This window comes from Papilio machaon, chromosome 15, assembly GCF_912999745.1.
Source record: "Papilio machaon chromosome 15, ilPapMach1.1, whole genome shotgun sequence".
NCBI lineage: Eukaryota > Metazoa > Arthropoda > Insecta > Lepidoptera > Papilionidae > Papilio > Papilio machaon.
In genome coordinates, this window is record NC_060000.1 from 5,063,053 (window position 1) to 5,083,148 (window position 20,096).

General features: G+C 35.8%; 1 protein-coding gene across 1 annotated transcript in view; it reads right to left on the reverse strand.

Annotated features, from left to right (window-relative positions):
- The window catches only part of LOC106709788 (probable G-protein coupled receptor CG31760), a 59,625-nt gene that overhangs the window by 1,098 nt on the left and 38,431 nt on the right, over positions 1-20,096 (reverse strand). Inside the window, exons 2-17 of the mRNA XM_014501665.2 lie at positions 19,683-19,714; positions 10,815-10,943; positions 6,770-6,953; positions 6,330-6,525; positions 5,889-6,047; positions 5,663-5,801; positions 5,330-5,462; positions 4,645-4,777; positions 4,126-4,279; positions 3,750-3,859; positions 3,490-3,634; positions 1,459-1,528; positions 1,135-1,273; positions 946-1,051; positions 430-573; positions 41-187 (exon numbers count right to left, since the gene is read on the reverse strand). Coding sequence (XP_014357151.2) covers positions 41-187; positions 430-573; positions 946-1,051; positions 1,135-1,273; positions 1,459-1,528; positions 3,490-3,634; positions 3,750-3,859; positions 4,126-4,279; positions 4,645-4,777; positions 5,330-5,462; positions 5,663-5,801; positions 5,889-6,047; positions 6,330-6,525; positions 6,770-6,953; positions 10,815-10,910 — 2,055 coding nt within the window. The 5' untranslated portion in view covers positions 10,911-10,943; positions 19,683-19,714. The remainder of the gene's footprint in view (positions 1-40; positions 188-429; positions 574-945; positions 1,052-1,134; positions 1,274-1,458; positions 1,529-3,489; positions 3,635-3,749; positions 3,860-4,125; positions 4,280-4,644; positions 4,778-5,329; positions 5,463-5,662; positions 5,802-5,888; positions 6,048-6,329; positions 6,526-6,769; positions 6,954-10,814; positions 10,944-19,682; positions 19,715-20,096) is intronic.

The following is a 20,096-nucleotide window of genomic DNA, read 5'->3' on the forward strand; positions in this document are numbered from 1 at the left end:
GTTATTATCCATACATTCGAGTTGTGTGTGTGCGCATTACCTGGACGTTGGTGTTGGCATGTACAGGGCTGAGCGGCAGGGCCTGGCTGAAGTAACTGCCGGGCCTCGGCCGTAAATGCCGGTTGTGCATCTCCATCTGTACGATCTTCATAAACTCTATTTGAGCCGCGAGCTTTTGCACCTCTTCCTGAAAATTTGTTTACCTTTATGAAGGAAAAAAAAATTGCAATTTGGAATATTGAAAGATAAAAATTGGTATGTAAAGAACACTATCACCTTTTTATTAGGCTATAAAAGCTCATGCTGATTTCAATTATTTTTATATTAAGAGTGTACAACGACCATCAAGCAAATAAGACAAAATTATACTAATCAGTGTTTGAGTTAACTTTGTCAGAAATATACTCTAGTCCGGATACTACACAATACCTTTAGTTCCTCATTCTCTTGGTACAAGTCTGGTGCCTCGTCTGCCACTAGGCCGATACCGTTAAGAGAGGAGGAGGCGGGGACACCTCGGGCATGTGCCCGACCTTCCCATGTGTCTCCCGTGCCTCGAATCACGCGAAATACCTTATACAAAAAAAAAACTAACATATAGATTCGCGCACCAGTAAAATTCGTACCGATTGTATCTTTTAAATACGCACCACCAAAAGATCTAAAGATTATGTTACATCTTTGTAGTAGTCGAATCTGGATAAATGAGAAACCTCTAAAAGCCAGTCATTTTCCGCTCCCTACGGATCACCTTCATAAGCGAGAAACTCAGGTAAGAGAGAAACATCTTTAAGCGAGAAAAATATCGCGGTCCCTTCGGATTTCGCTCATCCAGGTTCGACTGTAAATATTTATTGCACACGCAAAAAAGTCTTCCAAAGGTATTTAGAGATTTTGAATTTTAAGGCATTGTAAAGTTTAAAAAAATATAAAAAATTCACATACCTTTGGGAAAAAGACTAATAGGACTGTAATTGATGTAGATAATTGTGTTCTAACAAAGCCGAGAAGATATTTCGTATCTGGGCCCGCGTGAGGTAAAATTAATAAACTGAAAAAAAAAAAATGAAACATTCTGTTTAGTTCTGGTTGGTCAATAAATTTTGAAAATTATTATTTTATATTTCTACTTACTGCATTGTAATCATAAATGAATTAACTGAGAATATATTGTATATTGCAATGGAAATAAGACGAGCCTCATTGTAGAGACTCTCTGCATGTCTAACACTGTAGCAGACTCTAACGCCCCACAGTAGAAATAGAATTTCACCTGAAATACATTATGTTAAATAAAAAGTGAATTAAAACTGATTAATACATTATAATATATAACGAAAATCTTTATGACTTTAATCCACTGATTTTGTCACAAAAGTAAAGAAAAGTATGTTATAAGAATTCTAATCAATTTTAATAAATATTTTTAACTGTTCCTTTAAATAAAGTTAAAAATACCTATAGCTAAGCTGTGATCCCACCAGTTGTATGTGCATTGCTTGAATTTTAATCCGTTGTCGTCAGTTATCTGAAAATAGATAAAACTAACTGTACATGACTGGCCAGAACCAGTCAAAGAGGTTTTTTATATATTAGGTCCTTACATATGAAATTGGCGTTTTGTATGGGAGGAACAAAAAGTCGAATATTTTTTAATATAATATATTTAATTAATCAAAGTATGAACCATTATTTTCTATGCACTTTTGCCATCTCATAGGTAGTTCATTGATCCCTTTACTAAAAAAAAACAGTCGGACGGGAATCAATAAAATCTTTGAAGGCGATTTGGACTGCCCCATCGGAGTTGAATTTTTTCCCTTGCAAGAAGTTATCCAAATTTCGAAAAAAATGGTAATCTGTTGGAGCAACGTCCGGGGAGTACGGAGGATGTCTTAGACTTTCCAATTGAAGCTCTTCTAATTTAGTAGCCGTCTGTTGCGCAGTGTGTGGTCTAGCGTTGTCGTGAAGCAGCAGTGGCGTGGAGCGATTGACCAGCCTAGGTTGTTTAGCCGCTAGCTTTTCCATCATGGTTTGCAATTGCTGACAATAGACATCAGCCGTAATAGTCTGGCCAGATTTGAGAAAACTGTAATAAACAATACCGGCACTAGTCCACCAAACGCTTACAAGTAACTTTTTTGGGGTTAATTTTCGCTTGGGGCAGGATTTGGCTGGCTGGCCAGGATCCAACCATTGCGCTGAGCGCTTCCGATTATCGTAAAGAACCCATTTTTCATCACAGGTAATGATTCGGTTTAAAATACCTTCATTATTGTGCCGGTTTAGTAATGTAACGCAACAGTCGACGCGCGTTTGCCGGTTTGCTTCAGTCAATTCGTGAGGTACCCACCTTTCAAGCTTTTTAATCTTCCTAATTTGCTTCAAGTGAATTAAAACAGTTTTATCACTAACATCGCAGCCTGCAGCTAACTCGGACGTGGTTTGCGATGGATCCGCTTCCACAATAGCCTTCAACTCTTCATTATCAACTTGAGTCTCAGGCCGTCCACGGGGCTTGTTCTGCAGATCGAAATTTCCAGAACGAAAACGTTGGAACCAAAAACGAGCTGTGCTTTCTTTTGCAACACGACCGCCATACACATCATTCACCCCTCGAGTCGTTTCCGCAGCACTAGTGCCACGGCGGAACTCGTACTCGTAAATAATGCGATATTTTAAGTTTTCCATTTTGTAAAATGAGTGACGCAAACAGAAAAAAACAGAAGAAAAAAACAAATGAATGACGGTCATCGAACCACAAATACATGAGTCTATAGCTGTACAAATTTGAATTTGGAATTCCTTACCAAAGAGGAGAAATTCGTGATTAAAGTGGCCAGTACGAAAAACGCCAATTTCATATGTAAGGACCTAATATATACTCTTTTTTATTCATTAATATTGTAAAATGTCATCGACTTTTAATTGTTATTTTTCTCTTCTTGCTAGTTCTGGCTTTGTGTGTTACTGTTACGGAATTATACATGTTTTTCTTACAATCTCTTATCACCACAATACAGTTCACTCGATAACACTAACTGACAAAAAATTTGAACTGCCGTCTAATATAAACGCAATTATTATCATCGTCTCTTTGTCCTATTACTGCCTTAAAAGCGTCACGGCCTTCGGAATCATGGATCCATCCATTTCTATGGTCAGACTCCACCAAATTTGTGACTAAATGTCCCCTTGTCACATGTCATTGTTCACATATCACTTGTCACATGTCACTTTTATTCCTTATGACATATGCTTAAGAGATATCTTTAATTTTCCTAGCATTTCTGGTACTTTGAATCTTTGCCTTGGTATTTTAAAAGTATGGATAGATTGTGTGAAGGAGGATATGAGTAAGAAGGGGGTAAATTCAGATATGACGGCTGATAGAGATGTATGGAGGAGTACATACTGTGCCGACCCTCCATAGGGATAAGGGCAGGTTGATGATGATGATGAATTTTTGTCTTGGTAAATTATACTCACAACTTCAGCATCTGGTGGTGATGATAGAGTCCATGTACCGAGATAGACCAGCATTATGAGAAGGATTGGTGCCATCCATTGCAGTAACTGTTTATCAGTTAACTTCAACTTGTGTGCTGACTTCACTCGGTAAGTTAGTGAAACTCTATAAATAATATATGTATAGATTAAGTGTAATTATTTTACAAGGCCACTAATACTATGTAAACAAAAATATATATAAAAAAAACATTACATATCAGTTTGAAATCATTACTAACCTCCAAGTTTTCATGAGTAAAGCTGTGTAGGTGATACAAAAACCCATATGCCGAGTCCATTTTGTGGCAATACAGGAATATCTGTCAAGTACTGGGAATATTGCTGCCATCTGTAAATAATTTGAATTTTTCACAAGAATAGTTAATTGATATTTTTACAATATGTTGAAGTAATCTTACTAGTTTTATAAATGCGAATGTTTAGATGGATAGATGGATGGATGTTTGATTGGAAGGTATCTTCGGCTCAATGGATCTTGATGAAATTTGGTACAGATGTAGAACATAGTCTGGAAGAACACATAGGCTTTTTAATTCTGCGCGGACGGAGTCGCGGGTGACAGCTAGTTTCTAAATAAATTTCAGTTGGACTTACTTCCATATACATTATAGCACATCCCAGCAATGTTATTGAGAGGAACACGGGGCTTGCGACTCGGATCACTTTGACACGACGATGGTGTCTCGTATAGAAAGTGAGGCATACTGTCAGCCCGGCACACGACACTGATATCACGAGAAGTGATATCCTGAAATAAACAATGTACTATTATATTAAAAACATGAATGATTTTTCGCAATGTAGAATATTTGGACATCTAATAGTGGAGCAGTTAGTCAAGCAGTTGATGAAGTGTTCAGTTGAGTAGTTTTAAAGTTAATATTTAAAATTGTTTCACTAAAAATTGAATAAACTTGTATCTATGTAAATTGAATATACTTATATGCGGGTTGCACAGGACCGATCATCATTGCGATCTCTGGGGGAGGCCTATGCCCAGCAGGGGGCGTTACGAGGCTGAATAGATAGATCCATAGAAAATTGCAACAAAGCTTTTGATCCATTATTTTAGATACATCCTGTATATAGTATAAGCAATTGAAAAAAACTAACCGGAATGGCCAGTTGTATTTGGCGAGACAAGGCTTAGGACCTTTACATGTATCACAACCCGGCTGGCATTTCAAACATTCATAAGGTTCACTCCAGTTTTCTAAACCTCCTTCTTCATACTCTTGAAAAGCAACTGAAAACATAAAATTTTTAATTTATTTTCTTCATCTGACAGTCTGATAAGTCTGCAAGCCGGAGGTCTCATTTTAGTCCTCTTTTCTTTCTCGCCCTTCTCTCCCTTTTCTTCTTATAAAGAAGGGAGGCAGGTGGAATGTGAAAAACACTCTTTCAGTGCATCCACTTCTGTTGATTTAAGGTAGGTAATGCATATGCAAATGCGGATGCCTATGGGCAGCACCGTTATATTGGTGAATTTAGGTTGCCAAGTACTTATTTGCCTGCTTATACTATAAAAAAACCAAATAAGTTATGGCAAAATCCTTAAAACTGCAAATACTTTTTATTTTCCTTAATATTATTTTTATACAAGCAAGTTCATTTAGCTTAATGAATGAGAATTGCAGTCTTTTTTTTCTTAGCTTTTTTATTTAAAATTTTTTCTATTTTTTTTTTAATATAAGAGAGCGGGAGTAGCGGGTACACCAAGCTAATCATCAACACCAGCTTTGTTTGTTAAAACCTTTATTTACTCATTATATTTCAATATATTTTAATTGAATTGTACCTTCAACAAGAGATCCATTATAACCTTCTGGATGCTGTAAAGAATAATATCCTGGTCTACATTTACAAATATATGACCCTCTTGCCCAACCAGCATGTCTTGCATTCATTTCTCTGTTTGGTGTATATATACACTGTAATCACAATTATGTACTATAAAATTATTATCACAATATACAAAAAGTTAATGTTTCCATATGATATAAAATGTTAGTCAATATTAAAATTACAACACTTGATGGCACTGAATATATCTGTGGTTTGTATCTTTTGAAATGTAAAAACATATGTACTATGTACATAAAAATAATGTAATAAATATATAAATACTTACAAAAGTAGTCTCATTGGGACATTTATGAGTTCCATGGAAGGAATATATTTGATTATCATTTTCTTCATCATTCTCTGCCTCACATTGATTGATTTCTAAATTAGATATGTCTATGTCCAGTGAAACAACTCCACTTAAGCTGAAAGAAAGATTTTAAACATCCAAATATCAAGTCATCAGTTACTGATAGCGATAATTTATATATTATTAATTTATGTAAACTTACCCGCGGATTTTTGAAACCGGAGCTGTATATGACAATAACCAGCGCTCAGATTCGCAGCTATAATATGGGTAAGTCCACCAGCCTCCCATAGCAGCCCCAGGTGGCGAAGGCATAAACTTTGACGACCTAAGCTCTTCTGTCTGATAAGCAGATACATACCTAAAAGTTATTATACAAAATATTAAATACTATTTTCTTCTCTCTTATGCTGTATTGTTAAAAAAGTGGTTATTTTTGTCAAATTATAAACAATAGCTTCGAACTTGTCAAAACGAACGAATGTAAACAAAACAAATTGACATTAGTAATTTCGTTCATAAATTCAAGTTTTTAAAATCAGAAATATCATTTTTGTACCGATAATTGAATTTAAATGAAGTCTTCAATTATGATTAACTGCCGGGAGAGAGAGATCTTTGTGATTTCAAAATAAAAAAGTACCATGGGTATTCGGGATCAGGAGGGTTATCCCTCGGCGGCGCGGGTACGGCAATTGGTTCACCCGTGCCGTATCTCTCCCAAGCTATCGATCCCTCTATAATTCCATCTGGTTGTAGAACTATAGCGCGTGCTCCAACTGCGCGTTCCGCTGTACTCGCCCCCATGACTAGGCTTTGAGATACCGCCGTCAAAACCTCTGAAATTGTATCAAATATAAGGATTTTGGTTAGAAATTTGCCCAGACCTTCCACTCTTCCACACTTTCCACACTTTTTTTTTATTACAGATCTTCTTAGAATACCAGATCAGCAGATTGGCTTCTGTCAATCTCTATTTTTAACGTTCAAAAATTTTTAATTGATAAAGTTACTAATGAACGGAATAGATTGGCTATACCGGCAATATTCCGATAGTATATCAAAAGATTTGTCCAGTCTTACCCGCGTTTTCCAAGCCAAGCTGGTGTAGCATGTTGGCAGCTAAATCAGCTCTGGCTCTAGCCGTGTCCCAGCGTGCAGCGTGCAAAGGTGCCCGCAATCGGCCGTATCTGTGGGTCACGCACAGTGCCCCCGTGGCTCCAGTTGCCACAGCATGCACTAAACGTAGAGATGATTCCACTTCTTCCTGGAAATAACCAGAGCTGGGCATTAACTCGTTAATCCGTTAATCGTTAATTAACGAAGTTAACATTTTGCTTAACGGATTAACTTTTAAGTTAACTTCAAAAAGTGTTAACGCTTTTGTTAACTTCCGTTAAACTCAACTTCCGTTAATAAAAGTCCGTTAATCGTTAAATTAGAAACTTGGAGACGTTCTGTCATTTTGTTTAAATTACGTGCCACGCCACGCTCGTAAGTTCAACTATGTTGGGCGACTGTCGGCGACTCGAATGGTGAACGAACGAGTTGATAATTGATATATGTGAAGTTCGCGTGCAACTGTGATGCATCAGAGCGTCCGGGAAAGACATGACCAATAGGACAAAATCAAAAGAAGGTTCGAAATAGTATATTTCATAACGAGTATATAAAATCACGAGTATGTAATAGCCCACATTCCGAACACTCTTCGTCCCTGTAATACGCCACTTTTTAAGTAACTGTATTAAGAACACTTTTTTAGTCGTGCTTTTTCTTTAGCTTTTCCAAACTCATGCGTTCTCTTTCCCAACTGTCAAAATAATGTCTATTAAAAAGAAAAAGCCAACCACGAAGTTTTTATGATTCATGTAAATATTTCTAAAAAGAAGCTCCAAATTTATTACAATATAACATTTAATGATTTGATTCAATGAATTAGGTTGGTTTCATTTTATTTCATCTCATTTAATTTCATATCAATAAAAATAATCTACCGAAGACTTCGCTGTTTGGGCATAGTTCCCCTTGCCTACCCAGAATGGGTGAAGAAAACAAAAAAATCTCTGTTTGTATTCTTTTACGGTTGGCGCCATTTTCCAAACATTTTAGTTAGTTGAGTTTATTGTGTTTTTATTATTATATTAAATTGCTTCATTTTTTCGCAACTGTATTAAAAATAGTTGTTTAGTACATGGGCGGAACTGTCATTACAACTTGTGCCAACTATCAACCCTCACCTTCGGCTGCGCCTCGGCTCGGGTAGACATTTGTCGGAACACTTTGCAATGACAGGCTTTCCGCACTCGTAATGAAATATACTATAATGAATTCATACTTGTCTCCAATACTAATGTCTTATAGAATTAAGATTAATTTTTATATTAATAAAAATTAATTTTCATCATTAAAATAATCAAACTAATATTTTAAACAAGTGTCACCACCATAAGTGTTAAAGTAGTATGTATAATTTTGGTATGGTTAACTGTTAACGATTAACTTTAACTTGCGTTAAATTTTCGAGAATTTAACGCTTTAACGATTAACGAAGTTAAATTTTTAATTAACGAATTAACGATTAACGAAGTTAACTTTTCGATTAACTGTGCCCACCTGTGGAAATAACATTGATGTATCTGAACATAATGAACTCGTTTTGGTTTCCGTCATGTACCCAGAGGTAGTAACAGTTGTGGAATATTTTCTTATACAGCGATTAGTACGCCGTAGTTTAGAAGAAGTCAATGGATTAACGTATTTATAGATATATGCATATAGACTAGACTTCTTTTCACAATACTAGAAAAATAACTTATATTCTATATAATAAGTTCAAATATTAGAATATTTAATTATTCTTGACAATCTAAAAACACCGCGGCAACGCTAAACTATCACAGGAGATAGTATTAACAAAATTAACATGGAAGTTAATATACTATCTCAGTCTACAGATGTGCTCAGAGCTTGCTCATTCAAAACTCGTTAGTCTTTAGTGACAAAAGCTCTCATAATTAAACTATTAGTACGCTACACTAAAACGTTAATTATCTCTAATATCAGGTGCGAATTACATTTTGCGATGGAAGTAATGTAAATAATATTAATCAGGAGGTAAAGTAAATAATATAGTTACTCTCCTAGCCTGAAAGTCAACATTTTGGTTATAAACGCCTCCTTGATTCGTTAATCAACCTTTCTTAATTGAAAAAAATATTTTAGCCTTATTTAACCTATGACGCGTGCTTAATAAATAATGAAACTGGTCTTAAAACGTCAGATAAACTACCTATTTTGAAGAAATAAAATTGAGTAATTTTTCATGGTTTGTACATTTTGTATATAAGTAATATCTTTGCGAAGAATGTAGTTAATTTATTTTAAACATTTCTAACCGTTAAGCACACTATTAACACAAGTGGCCTCCAACGTTTCCATAATAACGTTTATTAAATCTCTTTGCTCGACACTCTCATCAGTCTTTAAACAGCTCTAAAAGAGTTGGAATTTTCATAAAATATTATCTTCGCTTTACACAAAGTATATTAAAAATTGTTTTGAACAGTTATGTGATCAAAGAATACCAACAACTTTTACAACTAGGTTATTTTTTTTTAATGTTAATTTAAAATAAAAATGTAAACAATAATTTACACATTCTGGAAAATATTTGAAACTGCAGTGTGTTTATAAAATGCAAACATACAATGATGAATTGCATGCCACATTAAACGATGTACGATGAGTAGCGTATTTACGTCAGTTCGATGGACTGTTCATTGCGAACTAAATATAAACATACTCAGCTCTTGCCTATGATCAACTAAGGGTTAGGGTACTTTCTATTAAACACTTTTGTCTCCTGTCAAGGCCAGTTCTCAGTTCTATTCGAGCCACCGACGGAAGTAATTGTTAATAGTACAGTATGAATACTCATTGTATATTGCTTATAATCAAATACATACATAACCAAACAATCAATATAAATTAAAGCAATATCTGTACTAAGTCAAATAAATAATAATGACCCTATAATATAAGTAGGAAATTTTGAGTTTTAGTAAAGTTATTTTAGAAAACATCTTAATGATTACCACTCAGCGTTTTCATTTTAGCAAAATGCAATAGTAAGCAGAGAGGTATTCGCAAACCTCTCAAGACGATCAGATAGTCACGTTAGAGTCATTACGGTGTCGTTGATGCGCGCCCTCGACGAGGGTTATTGAATAAAAGGTAAGAAAAGGTTTCTTAACGGCACTCCGAATGCGATAAACGAAATTTCAAGAAATTACCTTATCAAAATCGTTATTTTATAAAGCGACTAAAATGAGAAACTTAGGTAATTCTTTTTAGAAAATAACCTCTGGGCTTAGATTATATATGGGCATGTTGCATGAACAGAACTAAAAGTGTGTAGAACTTCATGATATAATTTCCTCTAGCCTCTCCTAGGCTAAAAAAAATAATTTTTAATAAACAATTATTTTATATTTACACATGAACGATGTTACAATATGAATCCAGGAAGACCGTTATTATTCCAATAGTGCTGGAGGCAGTCGTTAGAGTAAACAAATGTTCATTTTGCAGTGTGGGCACGTGAGTCTGGCGAGATTAAATAATACACGTGATACATACACTGAATCGAACGGAATACAAGATGCGGATAAGAGTTAAAATAGAAACAAATATCTTTCTTTGATATTGGGATGTAATGGCATGGGATGGATTTTAACTTCAAATATACAATGGTACACGCCAGCAACAATATCCGGTGCAATACCACGACATTGGTGCAGTGGTGAAGTGGAAGCGGTTTTCGTCTAATGAGTGTGCTTGTCGGAGGTCTAGTTTTAGTCCCCTATATTCCCTTCCCATCCTATTCTTATAAGGAAAGGATTAAATAAGTAAGTAAATTTGGCGGAAGTCATAGTCATAGGAAGGGAAAATTTCCTCTTCATTCTGTGCGTCCCCTCCTTCATCTTTTAAAGGATGGCAAAGCATCAGCAATTGCGGATGTCTATGGGCACCGGTCGCTTCCCTTTTTTAGGTGTATTCAGGTGGCCGATTGCTCGTTTGCCACCTTATGATAAAAAAAAAAATATGTTACCAACGTGTTACTTACTCGATAGGCAGTGGCGTTGAAAGCAATCACCGGCGGCAGCGACAGGAGGGCGAAGGGCAGAAGCAGCGCACTTGACATGCGCCGCGGCCCTCCCATCTCTGCGGACCATTCGCCCGTCGACGTTATCCTCTATAACAAACCAATGCAACTAATGAAACTAAATAGAAATAATAGTAATAACTGCCGCACTCAGAGTAGTTGAATTATCATTTAAGTTCAATTCTCATTGTTACTATTCACTAAGGTGACTCTAAAATAACTACCGGCCATTTGAGACGTATTGGTAATTTAGACTTAAGATGTTGTGTATTTTAGACCAAAATTGTAATTAAGAGATTAAGTCTTATTACTATTTCGATAACTTCAAAAACCAAGACACGTCTACGTATGTACGGAATTCGTCGTTGTCGTCAAATTCGCGACTCATGGCAAATATTTCAGTGTTTAGGAATGCTGCTTTCCGTGTTATCGGAATTTGCTTATCATCTAACCTAACTGTTCTTTAGATTCCTTGCTTACAAATAAATTCATGTAAAACAAATTTATTGAGGTTAGAGATGGAAGAAGAAATAGAGTTTGGCTCGGTCAACTTCTACTCGACCAACTACTATTCAACCAACTTTTATTCGACCAACTCCTTGACAAACTACATGACAACTTTAGTAACAATTTATGTTTGTTGTTTTTGTTTACTAAACGACAATACGCTAGCTAGCTACATATACGTCATGTTTCCATCGAGATACCCAATAATTAATCTAAGTATCTTAGTCTCTGATTACGTAGCTATCATTTAAAATAAAATCCCTTTTAATCCAATTCCAATATTAATATAATGATATATGTGAGTTGAAATAATTAATAGAATAGTGCATATGAGTAGCTAAGTAACAGACATTGTCGCTGACTACAAAGCCGTTTATATAATTAGAACGGGCGACGGCTAATGAAATAGAGTAACCTGCTCTTCACGTACTTAATTAAAATTGAGCTTTAAGAGTATTGCAATTTGTAGAAAACGGTACTTTGTAACGAAAAATAGCAACAACGTTGATATTTTCGTTACGTTTATGCTTTTATGGATGTGAGTAAGTTCCTAAATTGTAGGTATTTTTCTTTCTCTATTGATAAGTATTATTTTTTACGGATAATGTATGTTCAATCTTACTATAATAATATTATAAATTCGAATGTTTAGATTATTGGATGGATGGAAGGTATCTCCGGAATGGATCAACAGATCTAGATGAAATTTGGTACAGATGTAGAGCAGAGTCTGGAAGAACACATAGCCTACTAATAAAGTTTTTTTTAAATTCCACGCGGAAGGGATCGCGTGGGACAGCTAGTATTATATATTTTTATAATCCATTGTGTACTCTTGTAATGTAAACGACTAGATATATTTCGAAGTGTGAGGTGATTCAATTTTTTATATTTCCATTCGGATTTACTAAATGCTTTTTGAAATATTAAATTTTACATACATACATGTAACACAGCAAGTTAATAAATGCCACCGTTTGCAATGCAAATGGCAGTGCGTTTCACTTATCAAGTGCAGCAAACAAGTTATTTTATGTGCACGTTTGTCGACGCTCCATTGATTCTAGAAAGAAATGCGATATTTACAATAGACCGCTTGTCATATTTCTGAACGAATGTTTGTTATTTCACCTGTTTTTTTATATTGTGATGTGCAATTTAGTTAAAATAGAGAATAATCCAAATTGGAATATGGAATTTTAAGCACTGTTTTAGGTGAAATTAATCAAAATATTAATTAAATTGCATCTAACTATATTTAGTAAATAAATAATTTCCGACGTTGTTAATATTTGTTTTTTGGAATGTAAAGTAAAAACACTAACGTAAAAAGAATTTGCATTGCATTTGTACTATAGTACTAACTGTGAAATACTATCTTTGGGAAGCATTTTAATGACTTAGACTAATCATTTTACGTATAATTATAAAATATTAGAACAAAACTTATTAAACTTACAAAATATTTACATAAACCTTACATATTACCATACAAACTTTCATTCGCTAGTCGCTATTGTTATTTTGCACCCTTGAGGTTTGCAAAAACTTTTAAAAACTTTGAATGTTATATTTATTTATATCAAATTAAAAGCTAAAAACCCTTCTAACTGTAAAAATTACGATACTTCCATATAAATTATCACTCCCATTTTAAACCAATTACAACTTTTTTTTCGCATTAAAAAGTAAACCCATGTTCTTTCTCAGGCTCTGGACTATCTCTGTACTAAATTTCATTTAAATCGGTTCAGTAGCTTTGGTGTGCAAGCGAGACAGATAGAACTACTTTCGCATTTATAATATTAGTATCGATTGTAACGTTACTTAGCAATTTAATTTTAATTTCGAAGTGCATGCATTTGTAAGTGCTCCGGTGCAATTGAGCACAACTGAAGCTCACAAAGTGTATACGAGCATATATTTACCTAGTATTCATTCTAAATTGAAACATATAGTTGAGGATTTTGTGTGTCTATATAAAAATCAGTGTTTGTGTTAGTCCCTTATTCTTAAACCACTGGACTTATTGCGGTGAAATTTTGCAAAGAGCTTCTATAAAAGGTATAAACGATTCTTATAAAAGATTTTATATTAGTTTTGTAAAAAAATATTTAGCAATCAAATGAGAATTTAATAGTACGACAAAGTTTCAGTCACATAAAAATAAAATTCCTGAAATAGTTTCCAACATGGTTGAAGCTTAATTTTTCATGCGGCAAATCTTTGAATGAATGTCGACCTTCGTTGTGTATGCGCTTTACTGAAATTAAAAAAGCTGTTGTAATGCGTCGTAAAAAAAGAATTCTGACATACACTCCTAAAAATTGCACACTAAATATTTTACGCACAGTTTTTTTATCAGAAATTTCATGGTTGTAAGTAAATAGTTGATCTATGTATGGATTCAAATAATGGGTGGTTAATTGTATTAAAATTTATAATATAACATCATCAAAACGATAATTTCTAACGATAAATACTGTTGAATTTAAGCCTTAATTAATGCCAGTGAGGAAGTCTGGCTTAGAAAAAATCATATTATAAAAGAAGTAAAAAAAAATAGTTCCTACCTATCTCAACATATTTTTTTCTTTTTAGCAGTAACGTTTGCAAATTTTTGAACAATATACATATACTGAGAATGAAAATTAAAAAATAATCTGACAGAAATAAAAGTCAAAATGGTACACATAGGCGTCTACGAGAAAGCCAGTGCATAGGTATAATAAAACCATTGCACTCTACTCGAGTGAAAGCCTTTGTTAGACGGATGTTATTGAAGTAGTTTTTGTTTACTTTTCTTATTAAACTTGATAGCTTCGTCGTTACTGCGACGGCATTCAATTACTATTATATAAACAATACGTTAATGGTGAGGTGTGTTAAATATTATTTTAAGTACGGGATGTCTCAATCAAACAACAGTTACGTATCGACTAAATTTAATAATCTACCCACTATATACAATATTTTTTATCAACCGAATACTTATTTCTGGATACCTGACATCCCCCTTCTTTTAAACATGTGTATGCGTAACATGAAAAAAACTTATACAAAAAAAATAAAAATAAAAGAAACACTTACAATTAACCAACCATCCCCCTTCTTAAAATATTGTAACATTCTACCTAACTTGATATATAAGCTATATAATATTAATGAAAGAGAAAGAAAACTGTAACAATATAGTATAAAAATGACAACGTAAAACAAAATTTTCACACCATTAAAAATTTAATACAATGCAAAGTACAAAAAAAAATACAGTCTTAAAAATACTAATCACATAGAAAATAAAATAGTAATAACAAGAAATACTAAGCATACATAATTCACCTTCGGAACAGTTTTTTTTTTTTTTTTTTTTTTTTTTTTTATCTCACCAGTTCCTCAAGGGTACCCGAACCGATCAGGAGGCCTCACTGTCCTGCCAAATTTCGTAACATATAAGTTGTTGCTTTCACGATTTGTACCCATCAACGGGCGGGTCGCGTTCATGCCGTGCAGGAGGACTCTTCGGACCGGGTATGTCAAAATTCCTTATTTTTAAAAAATAGTGATTGGGTGGTGGAAGTATCGATAAATAATTACACTTTAAAAATAAAACTGGACACGGGAGCGGACGTGAATGTTTTGCCTAGCAAGTTTTTACGAAAAATAGGTATAAATAAACAAAATATTATTCCAACTTGTACTAAGTTATTAGGTTACTCGGGCACATCGATAGAAGTTCTAGGGAAATGCAGCTTAAAAGTGAAATATAAAAATAATGAATACATATTGAAGTTTATTGTCGCAAATGTAAACTCCGTGCCTATTTTAGGACGTCAGTCGTGTGAAGAGTTAAATGTAGTTCACCGTGTTTTAGCAGTTAATACACAGTTTAATGATAGCATTCTAGACGAGTTTGAGGATGTTTTTCAAGGAATGGGCTGTCTACCGGGAGAATATAGAATACATTTAAAAGATAATATTACTCCTGTTATACACGCACCTCGTAAATTACCAATTGCTTTAAGGGATAGCGTAAAACAAAAGTTGGACGAATTAGTTGATCAAGGTGTTATTGCTAAAGTTGAGGGTCCGACGGATTGGGTTAACAGTATCACCGTTGTCAAAAAGCCGGACGGAGACATACGTATTTGTTTGGATCCAAAAGATTTAAATAAAGCCATAAAACGTGAACATTTTAAATTACCAACGCTAGATGAAATTACATCGAGGCTATCTGGTGCAAATTTTTTTAGTACTCTAGACGCTAAGCAATCATTTTTTCAAGTCAAGTTACACGATACTTCAACAAGTTTATGCACTTTTAATACTGCGTTTGGAAGATATAAATTTTTGAGAATGCCGTTTGGAATTTCTTCCGCTTCCGAAATTTTTCATAAGAAACTGTACGAATTCTTCGACGACATAGATGGCGTTATTTTGTTTGTCGACGATCTATTAGTGTTTGGTCCGACGCGGCAAGTGCACGACGACCGACTACGGCGCGTACTTCAGAGGTGTAGGGAAATTAACATAAAATTGAATAAAAAAAAGTGCAAGATAGGGCTGACAGAACTAAAATATTTAGGACACAAAATTTCGCGAAACGGTATTTCACCCGACGACTCCCACACTACGGCTGTACAAAATATGCCCACACCAAAGAATGTTAAAGATTTAGAAAGATTCCTGGGTCTCATAAATTATGTAGGAAATTTCATATCGAATTTGTCGGAAAAAACGCATTTGCTTAGGGAGCTTTTAAAGAAAAATATAGAATGGCATTGGGACGAGCGACATGAGAAATGTTTTAACAATCTAAAAACATGTTTAGTCAGTCCACCGGTGTTAAGATATTACAGCTTAGAACATCCGGTGACTGTGTCGGTGGACGCCAGTAAACACGGCTTAGGCGCTTGCCTCATGCAGGACGGCGCTCCCGTCTGCTATGCGTCCAAGTCATTGACGGAAACCGAACAGCGATACGCACAAATCGAAAAGGAATTGTACGCTTGCGTATTCGCTTGCGAAAAGTTTTACGCGTATATCTACGGTCGTGACGATGTCGTTATAGAAACGGACCATAAGCCTCTTGTAAGCATAATACAAAAACCGATAGCGGAGGCACCAGCTCGCTTACAGCGAATGTTGTTAAGGTTGCAACCGTTTTCTTTTAAATTAATATATAAGCCAGGTAAGTACTTGTATGTAGCAGACACGCTTTCCCGCGCGGTGGCGTCGACGCCAGCGGTAGCGGGCGAGGGCGCGCGCGAACACTGGGCGATGCGCGCGCAGGTGTGTGCCGTCGCCGTCAGCAATCCCCTTACGGACTCGCATTTTTTAGAACTTCAGCGTAATACAAAGTTAGATAAAGAAATGCAGTCATTAATTAAGATGATTAGAAAAGGATGGCCGGATCATAAGAGCAAAGTAGAATGTTTGCTGAGACCGTACTGGGATTGTAGGGACGAGCTTACCGTTGCGTTTGACATGGTTTGGAAAGGCGCAAAAATAGTAATACCGAAATGTATGCGTAAAGAAATGCTGCTTAAAATCCATGCGGGGCACCTAGGTGCTGAAAAATGTAAAAATAGGGCTCGTGAGATTATGTATTGGCCCAGCATGAATTCTCAAATTTCAGATATGATTTCGCACTGTCAGGCGTGTCTCACCTACAGGAAACAAAATGTCAAAGAAAGTCTAATTCCTCACGAAATACCCAGCAGAGCATGGTCTAAATTAGGAGTGGATATTTTTCATTTTGCGAATAGGCCATTCTTAATTGTTGTGGATTATTACAGTAAATATATAGAAGTAAATAAGTTGAATACCACGACCTCCTTGGAGGTCATCGATAATTTAAAAAATATTTTTAGTAGGCAGGGCATTCCGGAAATATTAATGTCGGACAATGGCCCTGAATTTAATTCACACCAATTTAAATGTTTTGAGACAGATTGGAAGTTCAGGCATGTCACGTCCTCGCCCCGCTATCCACAGTCTAACGGCCAGGTAGAACGAGCTGTACAGACAGTAAAAAACATACTCAAAAAGACACATTACGACCAAACAGATTTCCGTTTAGCTCTTTTAGAATATTTGAACAGTCCAATTAGTGCTAAATTAGCTTCTCCAGCTCAACTTCTAAACAATCGTAGTTTAAGAGGCATTTTACCGCGAGCCCCGGTATTTTTGGAACCAAAACTTGTTAATAAAAACTTAGTAAGAGAACATTTACATAGCCGGCAAATTTATCAAAAACACTACTACGATAAAAGAAGTAAAAAATTGAAGGAATTAAAGCAAGGAGACAAAGTTAAAGTATTTACAAATGGGATGTGGTCAAATGGCGTAATAATAAAAAATATTAACCCACGATCTTATCAAATTAAAATGTGTACAGGTCGTGTAATTAGAAGAAACCGTAGGCATATTGTAAAAGATAGCGAATATCGCAGTGAGTCATACGCGTCGCCGTACGATGACGATGAATTCAATGTTCGTTGCGAAACACAAGCGGCGCGCGCCCGTGTTCAGGATCCCTCCACCCAATCACTATTTTTTAAAAATAAGGAATTTTGACATACCCGGTCCGAAGAGTCCTCCTGCACGGCATGAACGCGACCCGCCCGGCACATTTTTTCAAAATGATTTAATCTATTACAATTTCTACATATCTTTCCATACGCCGGGCACTCGAACTTTGAGTGCGCAGTGCCGCAGCGGTTGCACACGCCGCGCTGCCACTGCGCCGGTCGCGCCGCCGATCGCGCCGGCCGCCGCGATGACGTCACCGCCCGCTCACCGCCGCCGCCGCGCTGCCGGCCGGGCGCGGGGGCGCGCTCGCCGTGTGCCGGCCGCGCCGATCTGCTGCCGCCGCACGCACACGTACACACATAGCCGCTCGTATGGCTGGCCCGCTGCACTACATGAACGTTTTCTTCGGCGTTCACTTGCTCGCGTAATGAATTGTCCCGCTTTATAAAGCTAGCCTGGGCCCGCGACATTTCTGTTAACTTGCAGATCTCCACGGTTTTCTTAAGAGTGAGATCCTGCTCCCTCAACAGCCGTTCCCGTAGGCCGTCGTCTTTGATACCATATATTAGTCTGTCTTTTACTAGATCTTCACGCAAGCCTTGAAACTCACAGGACAATGATAGTTTACTCAACTCATTTATATATTGTTCTATTGATTCACGATCAACTTGACTCCGTCCAAAAAATTTTTGTCTCTCAATAGTTAAATTCTTTTTTCCGCTGAAGTAACTGTCGAACCTTGCCAGTAACCGTTCCGCCGTACTAAATTGTTCGTTAAATTGTTCAAATATCTCTTGACATTTTTCGCCGATGACATGAAGCAGCACATTTATTTGCACATCCGCTGTTTCCTTGTCCAACTTTATCGCCTTCATGTATATTAAAAATCTATTTTTCCATCTGCTCCATTCTCGGCTGATATTACCCGTCGTAACGTTTGCTAAATCATTGTCGAAGCAAAATGGCGGTGGCGGCTGTAATGCGTTATTCATTTTTATATAATAACACTGCACTTCATAAAACTTTTTGTTTTTCACTTTTTCAGAATAAGAAAACGTTTACACACTAATTAAACTTAAAATTTCTCGGATCCTACCGACTGCGCCATGTTAAATATTATTTTAAGTACGGGATGTCTCAATCAAACAACAGTTACGTATCGACTAAATTTAATAATCTACCCACTATATACAATATTTTTTATCAACCGAATACTTATTTCTGGATACCTGACAAGGTGCAGTTAAAATAAACAAATAGAAATGTCTAAAACTAGAAAAATAAACACTCATTAAAGTTTAACAAAGCCAAAATTAACTGCAAAAGTTAAATTACTTTTAAATTAAAATTTGGTTTAGGGAGGTATTATCTTAGAGATTTTTTTATTGTATAGAAAAGACATATCTGCAATATGCGGATGTCTAGGGGTAGCGGTCGCTTCGCTATTTTGGCAAATTTAGATGGCTGCTTTTCGTTTGCCTCCTTTTACTTTTAAAACAGTATAAACAGCCATCCTTAAACGTGCACAGATAAAAAAAAATTGAATAAAACTTCGTTTGTAGTTTTGCTATTTCCACCGTAGCGGTTTCGTAGCAGCCTCGTAGCTTTGCGTAGAATAGTTTCTGTGGCGGACTTCAGTTACGTATTTTCCTCTATTCAATTTTATTCGACTTTATAACATTAAATCAAGATGACACATAAGTATGCTTAAATAACATTTGTCTAGTATTAAATTACATACAACTGATATTTATATATAATTTATATGTATACTTTTAGTTTGCTCACCAAATCTGCTCAAATCATAGTTGTGTTTGGATCTGTAAGAAAGAAAAAAACGTTAGGATACATCAGAAATATGAAGAAGTCCTCCGCTGTTACTATAGGGGAGGGGAAGCGGTGATTTTGGGGTTGACTCGAGTTGCCCTAAAAGTGCGGCTCTATGTGGAGAGTTTTATCTGTGGTGGGAGTCCTTTTTTGGGTGCAACGTTCCTTCTTTATGTTTAACTGCCACGCTCGAGTAAAACCTAAAATCCCGCTTTGCCTTCCCTACTATTAGTAGTACGTGTGATGTTATCTAAATAGGTACAAAGTGTATACATGAAACAAATTACCCTAAAGTTGGTCTTAAATAGAACGAGCTCGAACGTGCAATGCCGGAAACATTAACTTCGCGTATAGGCGAGCCGGTTGCTTCCAAGC